The sequence below is a fragment of the Delphinus delphis genome, chromosome 7 (genome assembly GCF_949987515.2).
Source record: "Delphinus delphis chromosome 7, mDelDel1.2, whole genome shotgun sequence".
NCBI lineage: Eukaryota > Metazoa > Chordata > Mammalia > Artiodactyla > Delphinidae > Delphinus > Delphinus delphis.
The window spans coordinates 18,996,972-19,015,519 of NC_082689.1; the positions used below are offsets into that span (position 1 = coordinate 18,996,972).

The 18,548-nt window shown below is 50.7% G+C and overlaps 1 protein-coding gene across 1 annotated transcript; it reads left to right on the forward strand.

Annotated features, from left to right (window-relative positions):
• Positions 1-6,973: 6,973 nt before the first annotated feature.
• On the forward strand, positions 6,974-15,060 carry PRKAG3 (protein kinase AMP-activated non-catalytic subunit gamma 3). Its single transcript, XM_060015540.1, has 14 exons — positions 6,974-7,000; positions 7,289-7,328; positions 7,804-7,959; positions 8,307-8,710; positions 9,704-9,785; positions 10,260-10,318; positions 10,420-10,465; positions 10,653-10,707; positions 10,907-11,033; positions 11,169-11,334; positions 12,771-12,808; positions 12,987-13,133; positions 13,484-13,717; positions 14,290-15,060. Exons 1-13 carry the CDS (start codon positions 6,989-6,991, stop codon positions 13,598-13,600), a joined length of 1,449 nt encoding a protein of 482 aa, XP_059871523.1. The 5' UTR covers positions 6,974-6,988; the 3' UTR covers positions 13,601-13,717; positions 14,290-15,060.
• The last annotated feature ends 3,488 nt before the right edge of the window (positions 15,061-18,548 follow it).

Genomic DNA, 18,548 nt, shown 5'->3' on the forward strand with positions numbered 1-18,548 from the left:
TTTATTCCTGCTACGTGTATTTTCTGCTGGCTCTTGTTCACAGTTCCTAGTTTCCTTGTGTATCTAATTATTTTCAACTATGTGCTGGATGTTGTTGGAATAATTTGTGGCTTTGGAAGAGATAAAATTTTTCCAGGGAACATTTGTTGTTTGCTTCTGCCAGGCCCTGGGGTGATTACTGACCTTACCACCTTAAACCAAGTTCAAACTTTGACACTCTCTGAACCATTCAGATGAGGAAAGCATTGACTATGTAAGAGCTAGTGTGCTCCTGGATTATGTTTACTCCAAGGATGTGGTCCTTTGAGATACCAGTTTTTTATAGACGGGATCTCCTATCCTGCTGCCAACTTGTATGGGTCCTTGGCCTGCATAACCTCATATGGCTCTTGCTAGAATCAGCAGATGCCCTAGAGCAAAGCCGCTTCTTTTCTCACTAACTTCACTGTGTGCCTATTTTCCTTTCACCTGGGCCTAGTCTTTACTGTCTTGTCTTTTCAGTGCTTTTAAGAAGATTTTCTTTATATCTTATTCACCATTTTAAATTGTTTTTAGTGGAATATGTTTTCTGAATAACCTAGCCCGCCAAAGCTCTCAAATCTTTTCTTTAAGCCAAAGGTATTACCTTCCCTCCCCGAAGACCTCACTTTTGAAACTCAAAAGCCAGAAGAGCTCTTCTTTGTATCACTTCTTCCTTGAGACCATAAACAAGGAAACTCTAACTTGAATGAGAAAAGGGCTAGAGGGTAGAAAGAAGTACCCCTCAATTTGGATTATTTCAAAATATTATATGACCACATATGTAAACTGCTTAACCTGGTGCCTAGTACGTAGTTAGGGTTCAGCAAATAGTTGCTGTTGTCATGATTATTATTTCCATATCCAAACTCACCTTCTTTAGGAGGCCTTCCTTCCCTAACTTTGTCCCATTCCAATTCTTCTTTTACTGTATTGTATCAAAGTATCTTTTTATCTCCTGTCCCCCAACACCCTGTTGATTACCCTGATTGCATTTTCAAATGTGCACTTTTTCTTGGGAAGATGCAATGAATGAACATCATGCCCAGAAGCTTCTGCAAGTGTCTTGGTCTTGTTTCTTTGTTAACTCTGGTATGGGAGCTCTTTCAGCTGTAGGAGAAAATTGAGAAGAGTTCAATTCAAACTGCATTAAACAGGGACTTCCCTGGTGGTCCAGTGGTTAAGACTCCACGCTCCCAATGCAGGGCCTCGACCCTTGGTCAGGGAACTAAGATCCCACATACCGCAACTAAGCCCGTGCGCTGCAACTACTGAGCCCTTGTGCTCTAAAGCCCGTGCGCCGCAACTAGAGAAGCCCGTGCGCCACAGTGAAGATCCAGTGCAGCCTAAATAAACAAATAAATAAATAAAAATTTTAAAAAGGAACTATAAAAAAACAGCATTACACAAAAAAGGATTCTATTGGTTAATGTAACAGAGAAAACCTAGTGTAAGGTCTTCAGGTACAGTTTGATCCAGGGGTTCAATGAATGTCAGGAGGACCTGGTCTTTCTCACCATACTGTGGTTCTTTTGCCCTCTGTTTTATCTTCATTCTCAAGCAGCTCCACTCTGCATGGTAGCAGGCTCCACACTTACATCCTCACAGCTCCAAATCCAGTGGAAAAGAGTTCCCATTATCGGCAGCCAAAGTCCCAGGGTTCACCCCTATTGGGCTAATTCGGTCAATACATTCCTCATTGTGACCAGGGGAATTTGATGTGCTCATTGGCTAAGTCTGAGTCAGATGTATACTTCCTGGAATCCATGGTTAAGCTCCTCTGAAAATCAGGTGCTCTGAGACTGGAGGAAATGTGGTTCCCTGAAAGAAAACTTGGGGGGGTTGCCAAAAGAGGGGTGAAATGGATCCTGGGTAGACAAAAGCATCATCTGTCCACGTCAATCTCCAACAGATGACAGAAAAAGGCTCAGTAATGGGGCCTGTGGGGCAGACCAAACAAGGTGATGGTTCTGTCCAGGTCCTTAGGACACTGGCATAGATGCTGCTAGGTTTTAGCCACACAGACAGGACAGGAGCTGGAGACTGGGTGACTGGCATGAAGGCTGCCCTCACAGCCTGCCAACCACTCTGGCACAGGGGACCCAATTTGCGATTTATCAGTAATGTCCTCATCCAGGCTACTCTCTTGGCTTCCTCAAGCTGCTTAACTCCTACTGATATAAAAATAACACTTAAACAGGATCCCAGCCCCATGTCCTAGACGAATCAGCCAGAGATGGCAGCTAAATTCACCCTAGGGTCAGAGGGCAGTGTCCTTATTATACCGTTTTGAGAGCAAGCTGAGATGTAGGGTTTCAAGAAATATTATACCATGACCAGAGACAAAACTCTAACACCCGAAGAGTATTTATTTCCCGATAAAAGCCAGTACCTTCTGCTGATTCACCCTGCTGAAGAGGATGGGTGGGGCTGGGCTGGCCACAGGAGCAGGTGTAGGAGCTCCTTTTTTACAACTGGAAAATCACGACGATTTTAGTGTTGTGCAGCATGGTGTCTGCCCCAGCTGAGCCCTCCTCCATCCCAAGCTTGATGCCACCGTGAGATGACTACTGGAGACTCCGAGCTCCCACCCCACCCTCCAGCCTGCCTGCTTTCAGAACCTTGTAGCTGGAGGGCTAGGGAGACTGGGACCAGGTGGCGAGGTAATAATTATAGTCAACACTTACTGAGCATATAGTACGTGCCAGGCCTGCGCTTCACTGACATTAAGCTTAGTGGCTGAGAGTTTCTGGTCAAACCCAGAAACACTGGGTTTGACCCTGGACTTCCTCTCACTAGCTTTGAGATTTTGATCAAGTTACTTTCTCCCTTTGTGCCTTGATCTTCTGACCTGTAGCATCATCATCATAAAAGAACTTACCACATAGGGCTGTGAGGGATTACATCGGATCCTGCACACAGTGTGCTTTGCAGTGTCTAGTAGCTGCTCAGCGCTGCATCAATGTGAAGCAGCGTGATATACACTTGCAATTTCTAATGCTACCCCAATCCCAGGATGAAAATGCATTGGTAAGATGGCATCAGCAGATGCATTAGTCGATGGGTCAGTGGCTTAAATAAGATAGAAGTTTATTTCTCTTTATCACATAACAGTCCAGAGATGGGGAATGGAGGAGATGCTATTATTTTCAACCTGCCTCTTCCACCATTGGGTTCAAATGGCTGACCCAGCTCCCACCACCATATCATAATTCCAGTCAGGAGGAGGAGGAAAATCTGCCCTTTCCTCCTAAGGGCACCCTAAAAGGTTGCATATAACATTGCTGGGCAGATCCCATTGGCCACGCTTAGTCATGTGGCCATGCTATCTGCAGAGGAAACTGGGGAATATAATCCTGCACTTCATTAAAATTGTGAGGAATTACTAGCAGAGGAAGAAGAAGGGGAGAATAGATGTTGCTTGGCCAGAGCCCACCGCTTCGCCACCCCTCACAAAGAACACATTTAGCACCCTTCAAAGAGAGGCAAGGCAGAGTTCCATCTGGACACAGCTCCAGCTGAGAGCCCAGGATCTCTGAGGGCCTGGGTGTGGATGGGTCCTCAGAGTCTAGAGCCCTGTGAACCAAAAGGCAGGTAATCTGGCCCTCTCCCTCCCTGAGATAACAGTGCAGGAGGAACAGGATAAACTTCAGAACAGGAAAGAAAGGCAAACACATGGCAGTTACCTGATCTTTAACAGTCACTGAATCTAGTCGGACAGGAATTGCAATGCTGCTTCCCCGCAGTGGAGTAAGTTCTGTGGCAGCTCATCCCCAGCTCTGGGAAACTGTCTACTTTCCTTCGTGGCCTCCGGCATTGCCTCCTGGGAAGTTATTTCTCACCCGACATCCCCTGTGGCTGCACTTGAGACCACGCCGTCCTTGCAGATGTTACAACTTTCACAGTCCTCCTTCTGCTGGTGCAGATTTGGGGGGCTAGGGACAACTGGGGGGTCAAACCAGTCTTTGCTGACCAGGTCTGTAGTTTCTTTGCCAATGTAACACCCTCAAAATCTCCCAAGGCTTCTGATTTATTTTCATATTTGTGTAACCACAGCCAACTGTCTCACCATCTTTATGCTTGAATACTCTGGACTTGGTGTTCTTCCTGTTTTCTCTCAAACTGCTGGTGGCTACCTTGAGGTCGTCCGAAAAAATATGTTTGGCTGTGAAGAGAACTTCCCTCTTCTGCCCACTGGGCTGGCTTCCACTGTCCACAGAACAGTGTGTGCTTGAGAAACGTTTGAGACCGCAGGTACAGCCCTTGCTAAGGTTGCCTCTTTCAAACCACCGTTTACAACTCACTGCCTGAGTGCATTTCTCTTGTGGGACTTTACTAGTAGCGGCAAGCAGAAGCCAATACACGCTCGTTTCCGTGAGTTACAGGCTCTGTTAGCATATGATGACATTTCAAGGCATCATAGATGACAGATATGCCATACGTTTTGCCACATCATAGCAATGGTCACCAGATTACTTTTCTTTGCTACCTGCAGTCCAATTTCCAAACCAATGCCACTTGTTTTAGGCTTTTAAAGCAGTGCCACTTCCAGATGCCCACTTGTGCATTAGTTAGGATACATGTTTGATTGCTGTAACAGAGACTCAATTTAAGAATGACTTAAACAAGTAAGTTTATTTCTCTCATGGAACAGTCTATAGACAATCTAAACCTGGTAGGGTGACTCTGAAAACTTTAACAAGCATTCTCCATCTTGGCTATGACATACCTCCTCTAGCTCCTGCCATCACATTAGCATTCCAGCCATCAGAAGGGGAAAAGGAAGAGGGGAACTCATGCCTCTCTCTTTTAAGGCATGACCTGGAAGTTGCTTACATCGCTACCACTCACATTGGCCAAATTAAGTCACAAGGCTATATTTAACTGCAAGGGTTGGGAACTTAGGCAGCTATTCCAGCTAAAATTCAAGTGATTCTATTACTAAAGGAAGAAGAGAGAAATAGATATTGGGAGGCAACTGGTGGTCTCTGACACAGACTGTTTTTATCCTCATTTTAGATTCGTGGAAACAGGCGCAGAAAAAACAAGCAATGCTCTCCAAGGTCAAATGGCAGAGCATGAATTTTAATCAGGTTCATCTGACCCCAAAACAGATTTTCCATCACATCCAGCCAACATAGTCTGGTCATCAAGGTGCCCACTGTTCACGAAGAGATAGAGGCATTTACATGTGAATGTAAATGTGAGTGTCAGTCCAGTGTACAGTGAGATATGCACACAGAACGTGGCTATAAGGAGATCCGTGCAATGAGGGCGATGCAATCATTTAAAGAGGACCCCCTGTTATTGGTCCTGTAGGTGGAACATATCTGAGGTGGAGGGGAGAATGGGGTATTGCAAGAGGAGGCAGTGATGTGAGCTGGACCTGTTCTGTATCTGGCTTGGCTGTGAAGGTGGTCCAGAGCACAAGGGGGTGGGGCTTTTCGGGTCTGAGGCACCGCATATCTCCAGGGATGGTCCATGCGATCTTTCCCCCATTTGAAGTGTCCCATTGGCTGTGCCTTTGACATTCCATCATCTGGGACCAGACAGTAACAGGCCACAGGGACCCTGCAGAAGGAGAGCTGCACCTGCCCCCAGTACTACCCAAGACACATGGAAGGCAAGCCCCTTCCCTGCTCTGCTCTCCTCGTCCGTCCCCATAAGCAGTACAGGGGCTTTGAGGGATGATGGGAAATACGTTCACTGAATCAGCGAGAAATCCAATAACCCATTACTGTCTGTCCACTCCACGGCGAGACTGGGATGGAAGAGGCTGGAAGGAGGAGAGGAAGGGAGGGGCAGAGAGGGGAGCTGGAGCAGCTGGGTCAGCATTCCCGACTTGGATATTGACTCAGGCCCCAGGAATGCCAAGGAAGGGGGGTGGGCAGCCACCAGAGCTGGCTGGGATCCTGTTGGCATCAGGAGATGTAGGGGCAGCACACACAGCAGGATGGGGGGACTGGGGCTTCTGCACACCTGGATGTACCTCCACAGGTAGAAATAGCTGTCTCTGAAGGGATTCTTGCATTGAGGACACTGGACCTGATGATCCCTAGGGTCTCCTCCTGTATTAAATTCCTCTGAACTTTAGGACTGGGAGCTTCCCAAAAGGCAGAGCCTAGCTTCTGTGGGTACTTAATTGTTTGAAGAATAAGTGGTTGGATAAAAAAGCAAAAAAAAAAAAAAAAAAAAGAAAAGAAAAGAAAAGAAAAGAAAAGAAATAGGTGCCTCTCACACTGTAGACAAGCGCAAGCCCACCTCACTCCTTCAAGTCGATTCTCACAACTCCCCACCTGCCCTAACCATCCAGTTCCAACTCCTCCACCAAAGAGAGGGACGGGCCCCTGGGACTCAAATGGAGACATCTGGACACACATTGGCCACTCTCCCGGGACCACCCACAAACCTCTTATCCCCAGCCTCCCAGCTGCAACTTGCCCTTTCTAACTTTAGCACCACCCACGACCGAAGCTGTAAAAGGAAGAGAGTTCAGCTCACGCGCCTCTGTTTTCCCTCCTTTGGCGCCTGACAAAGATGACAGAGGCCCTCAGAGAAGAAACCCAGGACTCTGACAGTCCACCTCGTCCCACCCCAGTGCCCTCACAGCGGGGTCCTTCTTCCCTGTCCTCGGAAACCCAGGAGGCAGCCCATGAGCAGGCATCGAGATTCCACACGCGCCCCACCCCTCCCCGCCGGCCCGCAGGTTGCCGAGCTGGAGCAGCTGAGCGGCTGGACCCCTTCCTTCCCACTGCCCGACACCCAATCAGAGAGAACCCGATACGGGAGGGCAGGGTGCCAGGGGCCGGGCCCAGAATAGTGCTGCCCAGATACAGTGTTGCGCACTCGCTCCTGCAGCCCGCCGGAGCCGGAGCACGCGCTGCGCGGGGTACCGGGGTCCCGGGCTGGGGTGGGGTGGCGGGAGCTGGAGCCGCTGAGGCCGGAGGGCCGGGAGCGCACCACCGCGTGGATGTGTGCGCGTGTGCGTGCGTGTACAGGATTTTCTCTGTATGTGAGCATGAGGGTGTCTGCATGTGTATATTCTTTGTGTGAGTCTATGTGGTCCTGTGTGTGTCTGGGAAGTGTTGAATATGTGGCTTTCTGAGTGCGTATAAGTGTTTGGGTAGGTTGTGTGTGTTTATGTGTCTTTGTGAGGCGGGTGTTTGTGTGTGTGTGTTTGTGGCGTGTGTGTGTGGTGGGAAGGGGAGCTCCCTTTGGTTCAGAGTGTAGGGCATTTTCCCCACCCCTTCAGACATTCTTCTCCCTGCAGACCCCCTCCTGGAGCAGCCTCCTGGGACCTGAGCACCAAGGTAGGTGCGGCTGGCCCTCCTCCTGGGCCCAGCCTCTTCTCCCACTTCCTTTTCTCCCGTGTCTCTAGGCCCCCAATCTCCCCCACTCTACTAGTCTGGCTTTTGTCTTCCTCTCCTTTTCCTTCTTTGTTCCTCTTTGTTTCTTCTTCCGCCTTTTACCTCACCTCCTCCTTCCTCTTTCAGAAGCAGAAAGGGGGGATCTCGAGTCTGAAGATTTGGACCCTCCTGACTTTATCACTTACTAGCTGTGTGATATGTGGCAAATTGCTAACCTCTCTGATCTCAGTTCCCTTGTTAGTGAAATAGGGATGATAATGCCTCCCTTATAAGATTGCTATGAGGTTTGAATGAGAAACATGTTGGTGGAAAAGCCCTTTGGAAGCTTGCAAATATCAAATATTATCGCTCATAACATTTTAATTGATTTTATTGTGTTACTCCCCAGTAACCAAACAGGCCCCATTCCCCCTTCCAGAGATGAGCTTCCTAGAGCAAGGAGATAGCACTTCATGGCCGTCACCAGCCATGACCACCAGCTCAGAAAGAAGCCATGGGGAACAGGGGACCAAGGCTTCAAGATGGACAAGGCAGGAGGATGTAGAGGAAGGGGAGCCACCAGGCCTGGGGGAAGGTGAGGCCAAGGCCAGTTCTGGCAAGAAGGGACTGGGGGCAGTGGGAAGTCCCCGATCCTGGGGCCAGGCTCTGCCCTGGATCTCCCCATAACACAGACACATGACATCGTGTGGCCTCAGTCTCCCCACATGGGAGAGGACAACTGCATAGCTGACCCAGGGGCCCAGCATGGCCAACTCAGAACAGAGCCACCATCCTTTGTGACTCTCTGAGACTCAGCTCTCTCACCTGCAAAATGGGGGCCTCAACATCCAGGCTTCCCAAGGCTGCTGTGAAGATGAACGGAGACAGCAGATGAGAAAGTGCTTTGGAAGATGGAGTTACTGTCCTCTCCCCCCCGAACAGGTCTCCAGTCCAGGCCAGCTGCTGAGTCCACCGGGCTGGAGGCCACATTCCCCAAGGCCACACCCTGGACCCAAGCTGCTCCCTTGGCTGGGGTGGGCTCCCCCACAGCAGAGTGGGACATCCTCCCCCCTGACTGTGCAGCCTCAGCCTCCAGCTCCAGCACAGACGATCTGGATGTGGGCATAGAGTTCTCAGCCACAGCAGCCTGGGGCGATGAGCTCGGCCTGGTGGAAGAGAGGCCGGCCCCATGCCCGTCCCCGCAGGCACTGTTACCCAGGCTGAGCTGGGACGATGAGCTGCAGAAGCCAGGGGCCCAGGTCTACATGCACTTCATGCAGGAGCACACCTGCTACGATGCCATGGCAACCAGCTCCAAGATAGTCATCTTCGACACCATGCTGCAGGTGAGGCCACAGCTCTGCCCCACCTCCATCCTCACGGCCCCCAGGATGCCCTGCCAGCCCTGCCCCGCTACAAGCCCCTTCCAGAATTCCTTCTTAGCACCATGGAGACCAGCAGAGGAGGGCTTTTTCTCTCTGTGTACACCCCCTAATTGTCATCCCAGCTCTGCAGCTCAGCATCTATAGGGTTTGGAGTAGGTCTTTGTGCTTCGCTCATCTCTAAAATGGGGATAGGAAGGCCTGCTTTACCCTACAAGTTTCAGAGGACTCCTGGGCCAACCCAGGATGAGAGGGAGCATTTTGCACACCCCGAATTGTATGGAAAACATTGCAGGGTGGCTTAGGACAAAGAGCGGGGAACTCTTGAAAAGCGAAAAATAGGATGAGCTCTGGTCCCCACTCTTGCAGTAGGCTAGGCTACGAAACACCGGATCCCTTTCTTCTCACCGCGTAGAGGAGAGCAGTGTGTAGTGTAGAGAAGAAGCAGGGTGTATGTATGACCCACAGTTCACTATTTGACTCTAGCAGTATATAGGCAAATATATTTAACTTAGTAGTTTTGTATTTATTTTGATATGTATTAGAAAAAGACAACCAGCCTGTATAGATAATATTGTTTAAGATGAAGCCGAAATGAGTCAATGTGAAATTTATTTAGAAAAAAATATCTCGTACATAACATATAAATAATTACACCTCTAGTACTTAGATTAGCCAAAACTATCCTGTGTGTATATGTACACATATGACTTTGGTGTAGAAACACTGAGTTAGTTTCCTACACCCTGGTGTGCCTGGTAAGGGGTCACCTCAGTGCCTCTGGCCACCAGCAGCCTATCTCTGTAGCAAATGTGCCGTCAAGGGTCATGTCGAGTGGCAGGCAGGCTCGTGTAGTGGAGGGCCCGGGAGAAGGCCCTGTGGAAGGACCCCGATTGGGACAGGGGACTCTGAGGGGCAGTGAGCAACTCACCCTCGACTGTTCTCCCCGGTGCTCAGATCAAGAAGGCCTTCTTCGCCCTGGTGGCCAATGGCGTCCGGGCGGCACCTCTGTGGGACAGCAAGAAGCAGAGCTTTGTGGGTGAGAAGGGGCTGGGGAGGCAGAGGTGGCGGGGAAGGGAAAGGGGGAACTTGTGGGGCGCTTCTGGGGCTGAGCTCTGACACACCACAGGCTTGAGCTGAGCAGGGGCCTGGCGTGGGGGAAATGTGCCAGCTGGGAGACCCCATCTGTGGGATAGCTGTGACCAGCTGACCCCTCCAGCTCTACTACCCCATGGTCCCATGTCATAGGTGCTAAGTAGGAAAAGAGAAAAGGAAGAGGAAGAAATGTGGAGAAAAGAAAAAGTGGGGAGGAAAGGAGAGAAATTACAGGGGAAGCATAAAAGGGAGAACCCCATTTCTCAGGGACGGGAGGAGCTGCCCTACCCTCCTCTTTCCGAAACCCCACTTTTGTCTCAGTCCGAGGACACTGGCCAGGTGGGGCAGGGGTGCTGAGCCCTCAGCCTGCCTTCCACCCCAAGTCCCAGGCTGACCCCCGTTCCCCCCCCCCCCACAGGGATGCTGACCATCACAGACTTCATCTTGGTGCTGCACCGCTATTACAGGTCCCCCCTGGTGAGGAGTGGGCTGGGGGTTCCGGCGACACCCATCTGTGCTGGGGTGGAGGGAGTTCAGGCGGCCCAAGTGTGACTTCAGGGGTTCTGTTGATGTTCTAGGTCCAGATCTATGAGATTGAAGAACATACGATTGAGACCTGGAGGGGTGAGTGGGCACAGGGGCCGAGGGTGTGAGGATGAGGGTAGGGCTAAGGACTTCAGGCAGAGGATGGGCAGTGGGGATCTCCTGGGGGGAGCAGGCAATAGGGAGCCCAGGGGACCCGAGGGGCTGGGGGCTGCTGGGTGAGGCAGGGTGGCCAGTTCCCTTGGCCTGACTCCAGTTTTTCCTGCAGAGATCTACCTTCAAGGCTCCTTCAAGCCTCTGGTCTCCATCTCTCCCAGTGACAGGTAAGCGTCCCCAGCCACCCACTTGGGCCTCCTTGCCCTGCACAGACCCCTTCCCCAGCTCCTCAGTTCTGAACTCACGGGCTCACCGTCGGCAAACTGCGGACAAGGCAGCCTTGGCACCCTGTCCTCCTTTCCGGGGGCTGGGATGAAGGGCATCTCTCCCCAGGCTGCCCCAGCCTCACTGCTCCCACTTCTGCAGCCTGTTCGAAGCCGTCTATACCCTCATCAAGAACCGGATCCACCGCCTGCCGGTCCTGGACCCAGTCTCAGGCGCTGTGCTCCACATCCTCACACACAAGCGGCTGCTCAAGTTCCTGCACATCTTTGTGAGCCTGGGCACAGCCTCAGGGGGAGACCCGAGGGGCAGAGAAGTCTTCAGCCCTAGGGATTGGGGAGGGAGCAGCTGGGAGCCCTCTGGGGACTACTCTACCCTTATCCCTACCTGGCCCCAACCCAAGCAGGGCACCCTGCTGCCCAGGCCCTCCTTCCTCTCCTGCACCATCCAAGATGTGGGCATCGGCACGTTCCGAGACTTGGCCATGGTGCTAGAAACGGCACCCATCCTGACCGCACTGGACATCTTTGTGGACCGGCGCGTGTCTGCACTGCCTGTGGTCAACGAAGCTGGTACCTACGCCCAAGATGGGGGCTCTGGCTGGGGTGGGACTGGGGGTAGCAGGGGTCTATGTGACATCAGCTCGCGGCCCAGGATGGAGTCAGGGCTACAAGTCTCTGCCTGCTTTGAGCCTTGGATCAGTTACTTAGCCTCTCTGAGCCAGACCTCAATTTCTTGCTCTGAAAAAGGGTTAAAGGAGCCATGGCTGTAAACTGCTTCAAAGTTAAAAATCACCATAATGAAGCTGAATATCAAGAAGTGTTTTAATCTATTTTTTGATTATGAAAAATTTCAAATGTGTGAAAATGGTAGAAAAAACTCTATAACAAACCCCACCTATCCACCCGGATTAACTACTGATAACACATTGCCATTAACCAGTTCTTTTTTTTTTCACTGAAGTAATTTAAAGTAAATTATATTATAGAATCATGTCATTTCACCCCTTAACACTTCATCTGAATCTCTTAAAACAAGTATGTTTTCTACATCACCTAACAAAATTATGAATAATTTATTAATGCTATCTTATATTCAATCCTAATTCCATTTCCCCATTTTCCCCAAGAATATCTTTTTCTTATAGTTGATTTGTTCAAATCAAGATCCAATTAAGGTCTATGCTTTGAATTTGCTTCTTTTGTCCCTTAAGTCTCTTTTAATCTAGAACAGTTCCCTCCCCACTTAATTTTCGTGATGTTGATGATGAGAAGCCTGGGTCTATTGTCCTATAGAACGTCCCACTTCCAGAGATTTTTCTGTTTTCTGCAGTTGGCCTGTACATTGTTCCTCTCTTCCTGTGTTTCCTGTAAACTGGAAATTAGTTCTAAAGTCTCGATCAGGTTCAGGCTATACTTTTTTTTTTTTAATTTACTTTTGGCCGTGTTGGGTCTTCGTTGCTGCGCACGGGCTTTCTCTAGTTGCAGCGAGTGGGGGCTACTCTTCGTTGCGGTGTGCGGGCTTCTGATTGTGGTGGCTTCTCTTGTTGCAGAGCATGGGCTCTAGGCACGTGGGCTTCAGTAGTTGTGGCACACGGCTCAGTAGTTGTGGGGCACGGGCTTAGTTGCTCCGCGGCATGTGGGATCTTCCCGGACAAGGGCTTGAACCTGTGTCCCCTGCATTGGCAGGCGGATTCTTAACCACTGCACCACCCGGGAAGTCCCCAGGCTATACACTGAGGCTAGAATATTTCAGAGGTGATGCCATGTACTCATATTTTGTCACATCAGGAGGCATGATGTCAGGTGTCTCTGAGATACTGTTTGATCTGTGGGTTCAGGGTGGTGGCAGCCTGATGCCTCATTATAAAGCCAGTAGCCTGGGGGTGGGGAGGATGTTGAGGAGTTCACTCCGCAAGCCCGCCCTGGGCCCCTACACAGCATCCTGGTTCTGACCTGAACCTCTCCCCTTTCTCTCCCCTTCCTCCCCGGCCCCCCAACCCCTGCAGGACAGGTCGTGGGCCTCTACTCCCGCTTTGATGTGATTGTAAGTGTCTGGGGGAATAGAGGGGAGCTGGGGGTGCCACAGGGAGGCTGAGGTGGGGGGATCGATGTGGGGGAGTATCTGTGGACCAGGGGGGCCTTTACAAGTGTATAGAGGGAGATATCTGTGGGGCTGGAGCCTGGCTGAGGGCTGATTAAGAGCGGTTCTCCCTCCTGCCCAGCACCTGGCAGCCCAACAAACATACAACCACCTGGATGTGAGTGTGGGAGAAGCACTGAGGCAGAGGACACTGTGTCTGGAGAAAGTCGTTTCCTGCCAGCCCCACGAGACCTTGGGGGAAGTCATCGACCGGATTGTCCAGGAGCAGGTACCCACACCCCTTCATACGTGCTCCCGACACATGGGGCCCAGTCCTTCTCGTGAGCAGTTTCAGCTTAGCCCTATCCATTGGGCACCTGCCCCGTCCTCCCATCTCACGGCCAAGCTCTTGGTGTGCACACTGGCCGGCGACTGGTCCTGTCGTTGGGGCCCTCGGGCCAAGGGCCGCAGCCAGCTGACCACCCTAGGGCAGGCAGAGCCACTGCTAACTGGTTTCCAGGAGGCACTCTCTTGCCCCCACAGTTATGTTAAATTGTTTGCCCTAATTCTCAGTGTCAACCTCGTTGGCTGCTGCAGCCACATGGCGCTGCCCCTCAGTGAGCCTCTGTGGACCCACAGGTGCACCGGCTGGTGCTCGTGGATGAGACCCAGCACCTCCTGGGTGTGGTGTCCCTCTCCGACATCCTTCAGGCTCTCGTGCTGAGCCCTGCTGGCATCGACGCCCTCGGGGCATGAGAGCATCAGAGTCTTCACTCTTAGGCCACCTTCCACACCCGGAAGCCAGCGCAGGGAGCCGGGGACTCGGCCTTCACCTCCCCCCACCCCCCATTTGCTGGTTCGGCTCTCGTTCAGGTAGGCTCTGCCCTGGGCCATTGACCTCAGCTCCAGCCCCTCAGTCTCCCCGGGCACCCAGATCTCAGATTGGGGCCCCCCTGAGGATGGGAGTGGCCCAGTTCAGAGCTGAGCAGCCTCGTGAAAACTACAAGTGTCAGGACTCACTGCAGGGCCACTGCTTTGTCCCATTCTCAGCTGAGGTGACGGAGGCCCTCATAAGAGGGGTGGACAGGGGCTGGAGGCAGTGATGTGACTTCAGGGGCTCCCAGGAGATCGACCTGCCCTTTCACAAGTCAATTCCCGCCTGCTTGGACTTCCACTGGAAGGAAGCCAGTTACCAAACCTGGGCTGAGTGGAATTTCCACACTCGGTAAGAACTAAGGCTGAAAGGAGAGAGCTTCTCTCTAAGTACTCATCGCAGTCAGTTTGACATGGTCTCAGGCTCTTTCCTGGTAGCACATTTGCTAGGGGTTTGCAGAGGGTGGAGGTGCAGATTCCACCTGCTTAGCAAGGATGGCAAGACTGAGGCTCCCCTATTGGAAAGGCAACCTCCCCTCCCCATTTAATCTTCCTTTCTCTTTCCCTCACAGGCTTCTGCAGCCCTCCCCAATTGCCCTGCCCTGCCTGTGCTCCCAGAAGACCTCAGGAATGCCTGGTCCACCATGGAATGATGAAATTAAGAACAGCTGAGTCAAGCCTGGAGCTCTCTGAACCAGAGGCACTAGGATTACCCCAGGGCTGACTGATTTGTACCACCCACACTGCTCTCCCCCTACCTGGCCCCGGTGGGGTGGGGAGCCCTCAGTCCATGGGTTCAGGAAGGGGTTCTGGATTCCTCGGCTTCTGGACTACCTGACACCCGTGCCCCCAGCTCCTGGGGGTCCCAGGTGTGCTTCCCCCATGGAAACTGCCCTAGCGGTTCCTCACAACTTTGCCACTGCCCTCCTGCTCCCCCAGCATTGCCTTTCAGGGCTGCCTATGGGTCCCCACAGAGCAGCAGTTTTGTAGAGCTGCCTGTTGGAGAGGTCCCCCCTCCTTTCTCATCCTTAGCTCTCACCAGCAAGCAGTGTTCTCAGTCCCCAGGGAGGGCCTGTGTTTGGATCACTGAGGATGAACCATCGAGAAAACAAAAAGAACAGCCCGTGAACTTAGATTTTATAACTTTCACTCAGAAAATGCTATGGTCATTTGATCTGAACCTGCGGCAAGATCCCTGTCCTTTCTGAATTCAATGACACCCGAAGGAAAATCTGTAATTGACAAACACTGCAAGTGGCGTTTCCTTTGCTTGTGGAGTGTTATTCCACCGAAATTTCTTTTTCATCTTTTATTTACAGCAAAACTCTAAAGAAAATGTTAGTTACTTACATAGTGGGTACAACTCAGTCCACAAACTCTAATATGTAAGAAACGTAACTTAATTTTTCTAACACTAAAGGTAATTTCTATTACGAACTCCATTTTACCAGGTTGTAGAAATTAGTCTCAGCCAATTTGGGGTTCCTCTCCCACCTATTCTTGGGGTTAAGTTCAGTGATGGGGGGAGGCTTTAAGTGGTGCAAGACTTTTTTCCTCAGCCATCATCATCCACCCGTGCCAGCACCTGCTGAAACATCCCCATTCCCACGTAGTCGTCACTTGGTTGGTCACCGGTGGGCATGGCCCCTGCTAGGTGCTCCCTCACTCCCTACCACGAAGCCTCTTTGGGCCTGCCTGCTCCTGGGGCATAGGGACATTCTAGCTCCTGGCCTTGTACCCCTCTGGACTTTAGGAAGCTCTGTGGGGCTATCCCAAGCCCATCTGCTGAGACAGACAGCAAGTGGTCTGGTCTACCCTGTGTTTTACTGTTTTCCCAGCCTCTACACAGGAAACATGGGGCCCAGGGCTCTTCTACCCTTATCATCGCCAAACCTTTCTAGGGTATTTGTCATACTCCCCTCTCACTTCAGACACAGCTCCCTTGTCAGGGCCCTTTTCTCAGGGCCCCCCCAAATGTCTACAGTCTCTTTGCTTCCCCAATACCCAGCAGCCTGTGGAATTTTTACGCAGTAGGGAAAGAGGGGGCCTTTTTCTCTAGCCCATCATATAGTCTTCCAAATCCATTGTACGTGTCTTGAGTTCTTGCTACCTACCCTGTTGAGTCAGGCTTTTGAAATTCCAAAGCCAAGACTGGGCTTCTGCTGTGTCACCCCCTCCCCCGTGATAATGACACTGCAGATCTGCTGTCCAAGGGAGAGAGGGTAGGTTAATATTTCTAAAATATGATCTACCCCGTTTACCTCACAGACCAACAGAGTGGGGCCATCTGTGCTTGATGAGTCAGGCAGTAAGTGAAGGCATTTTCTCATAGACACTCAACTTCTGTTTCCAGTTGTGCCGTAACCAATAGGTCAGTGCTGGCTCTGCTCTGGCCCTACCTGGGAAGGTCCTGGGTTCAAGTGGGAGGATGGGATGGGGGTGCCCTCAGGGCTGTCTCAAGTGATAGTGTCCTTGGGGAGCCTGGGGCGGGCCGTCTCCACTGGCTCTAAGCAAAGTGTAGCAGGGTGTCTTCGAGGCGCTGTCCCAGGTGGCTCTTGTGTGAACAGTAGTTCAGCTGTCACAGCACAGGCTGTGGGTGGAAAGGGCAGCCTGAGGAAAGCACTCTTTCCCCTTCTGCTCCCGTTGAAAACAGGTAAGTTTCCACCCTCCTGGACACCCCCCCATCCAGAGGACCCAGCAGTTTGCCCCCTCAGGCCCTTCTGTGAGGGACTGTACTACCCTTCTGCCTCAGAAGCCCTGCTCTGACCACAGCCCAGCCCTCAGCTCTTGCCCAGCCCTCCCGCCATGGCTGCTGGAAGAGAGGCCAAGAGTTGCCTTGGGAACTGCAACCACTCCCACCCAAGCGCAGAATGAAAGAGTGAAACCCTGCCCTGCTGTCCTGTCTGCTCATGCGCTAGAACCTGTTCTGATCAAGTTCTCCCGGCATCGTTTGTCCAACTCCTCCCCTGGCCTCCGAGGCCCCCCGGAGGTTCTGTGGCCTTCGGGCTAGATTCCCGTAGCCTCCTTAGCATCACCCGTCTCTCCTCTCCCTACCCTCTCAGTAGTTCTCAACCCTGGATGTGCAACAGGATCACCTGGGAAGCTTTATAAAATGCAAATTCCAGGGCCTCCATTCCTGGAAATACTAGTTTCCTGACTTGGGCATGGAACCTGGGCAACTGTATTTATTTTCTGTAGAAACTAGAGATTTACGATGACTAACACCTGGAGCATGACAGCATGCTGAGAAATAAGGATGCCTCCTTCTCAGGATTAGTAAAATCATTTGTCACATTATTGGGTCTATCTATAATTTGTTATGACTAAGATCTACAAGAAGCACTGGCTAAGAGTAATGGCACAACATGAAAGATATATGATTTGTTAGTATTCTCACTACTCTTCTTTCAAACATCCTTAAATGCGGAAGAATTCAGTACAATGTCATGTACAGTCCATTCCATGAAGACAGTTGAGCAAGTTTTTATTGGACATGCATATTAAAAGTGGAGTCATACAACCATCAGAATGGGACAAAATATTTGCAAACGAAGCAACGGACAAAGGATTGATCTCCAAAATATACAAGCAGCTCATGCAGCTTAATACCAAAAATCAAACAACCCAATCCAAAAATGGGCAGAAGACCTAAATAGACATTTCTCCAAAAGAAGATATACAGATTGTCAACAAACACATGAAATGATGCTCAACATCACTAATCATTAGAGAAATGCAAATCAAAACCACAATGAGGTATCACCTCACACCAGTCAGAATGGCCATCATCAAAAAATCTACAAACAACAAATGCTGGAGAGGGTGTGGAGAAAAGGGAACCCTCTTGCACTGTTGGTGGGAATGTAAATTGATACAGCCACTATGGAGAACAGTATGGAGGTTCCTCAAAAAACTAAAAATAGAACTACCATATGACCCAGCAATCCCACTAGGGGGCATATACCCTGAGAAAACCATAATTCAAAAAGAGTCATGTACCACAATGTTCATTGCAGCTCTATTTACAATAGCCAGGACATGGAAGCAACCTAAGTGTCTATCGACAGATGAATGGATAGAGAAGATGTGGCACGTATATACAATGGAACATTAGCCATAAAAAGAAATGAAATTGGGGCTTCCCCGGTGGCGCAGTGGTTGAGAGTCCGCCTGCCGATGCAGGGGACACGGGTTCTTGCCCCGGTCCGGGAAGATCCCACATGCCGCGGAGCGGCTAGGCCCGTGAGCCATGGCCACTGAGCCTGCGCGTCCGGAGCCTGTGCTCCGCAACAGGAGAGGCCACAACAGTGAGAGGCCCGCGTACCGCAAAAAAAAAAAAAAAAAAAAAAAGAATTGAAATTGAGTTATTTGTAGTGAGGTGGTTGGATGTAGAGTCTGTCATACAGAGTGAAGTAAGTCAGAAAGAGAAAAACAAATACCGTATGCTAACACATATATATGGAATCTTAAAAAAAAAAAAAAAGGTTCTGATGAACCTAGGGGCAGGACAGGAATAAAGACGCAGATGTAGAGAATGGACTTGAGGACACGGGGAGGGGAAAGGGTAAGACGGGATGAAGTGAGAGAGTTGCACTGACATATATACCCTACCAAATGTAAAATAGATAGCTGGTGGGAAGCAGTCGCATAGCATAGGGAGATCAGCTCGGTGCTTTGTGACCACCTAGAGGGGTGGGATAGGGAGGGTGGGAGGGACACGCAAGAGGGAGAGGATATGAGGTTATATGTATACGTATAGGGGATTCACTTTGTTATACAGCAGAAACTAACACACCATTGTAAAGCAATTATACTCCAATAAAGGTGTAAA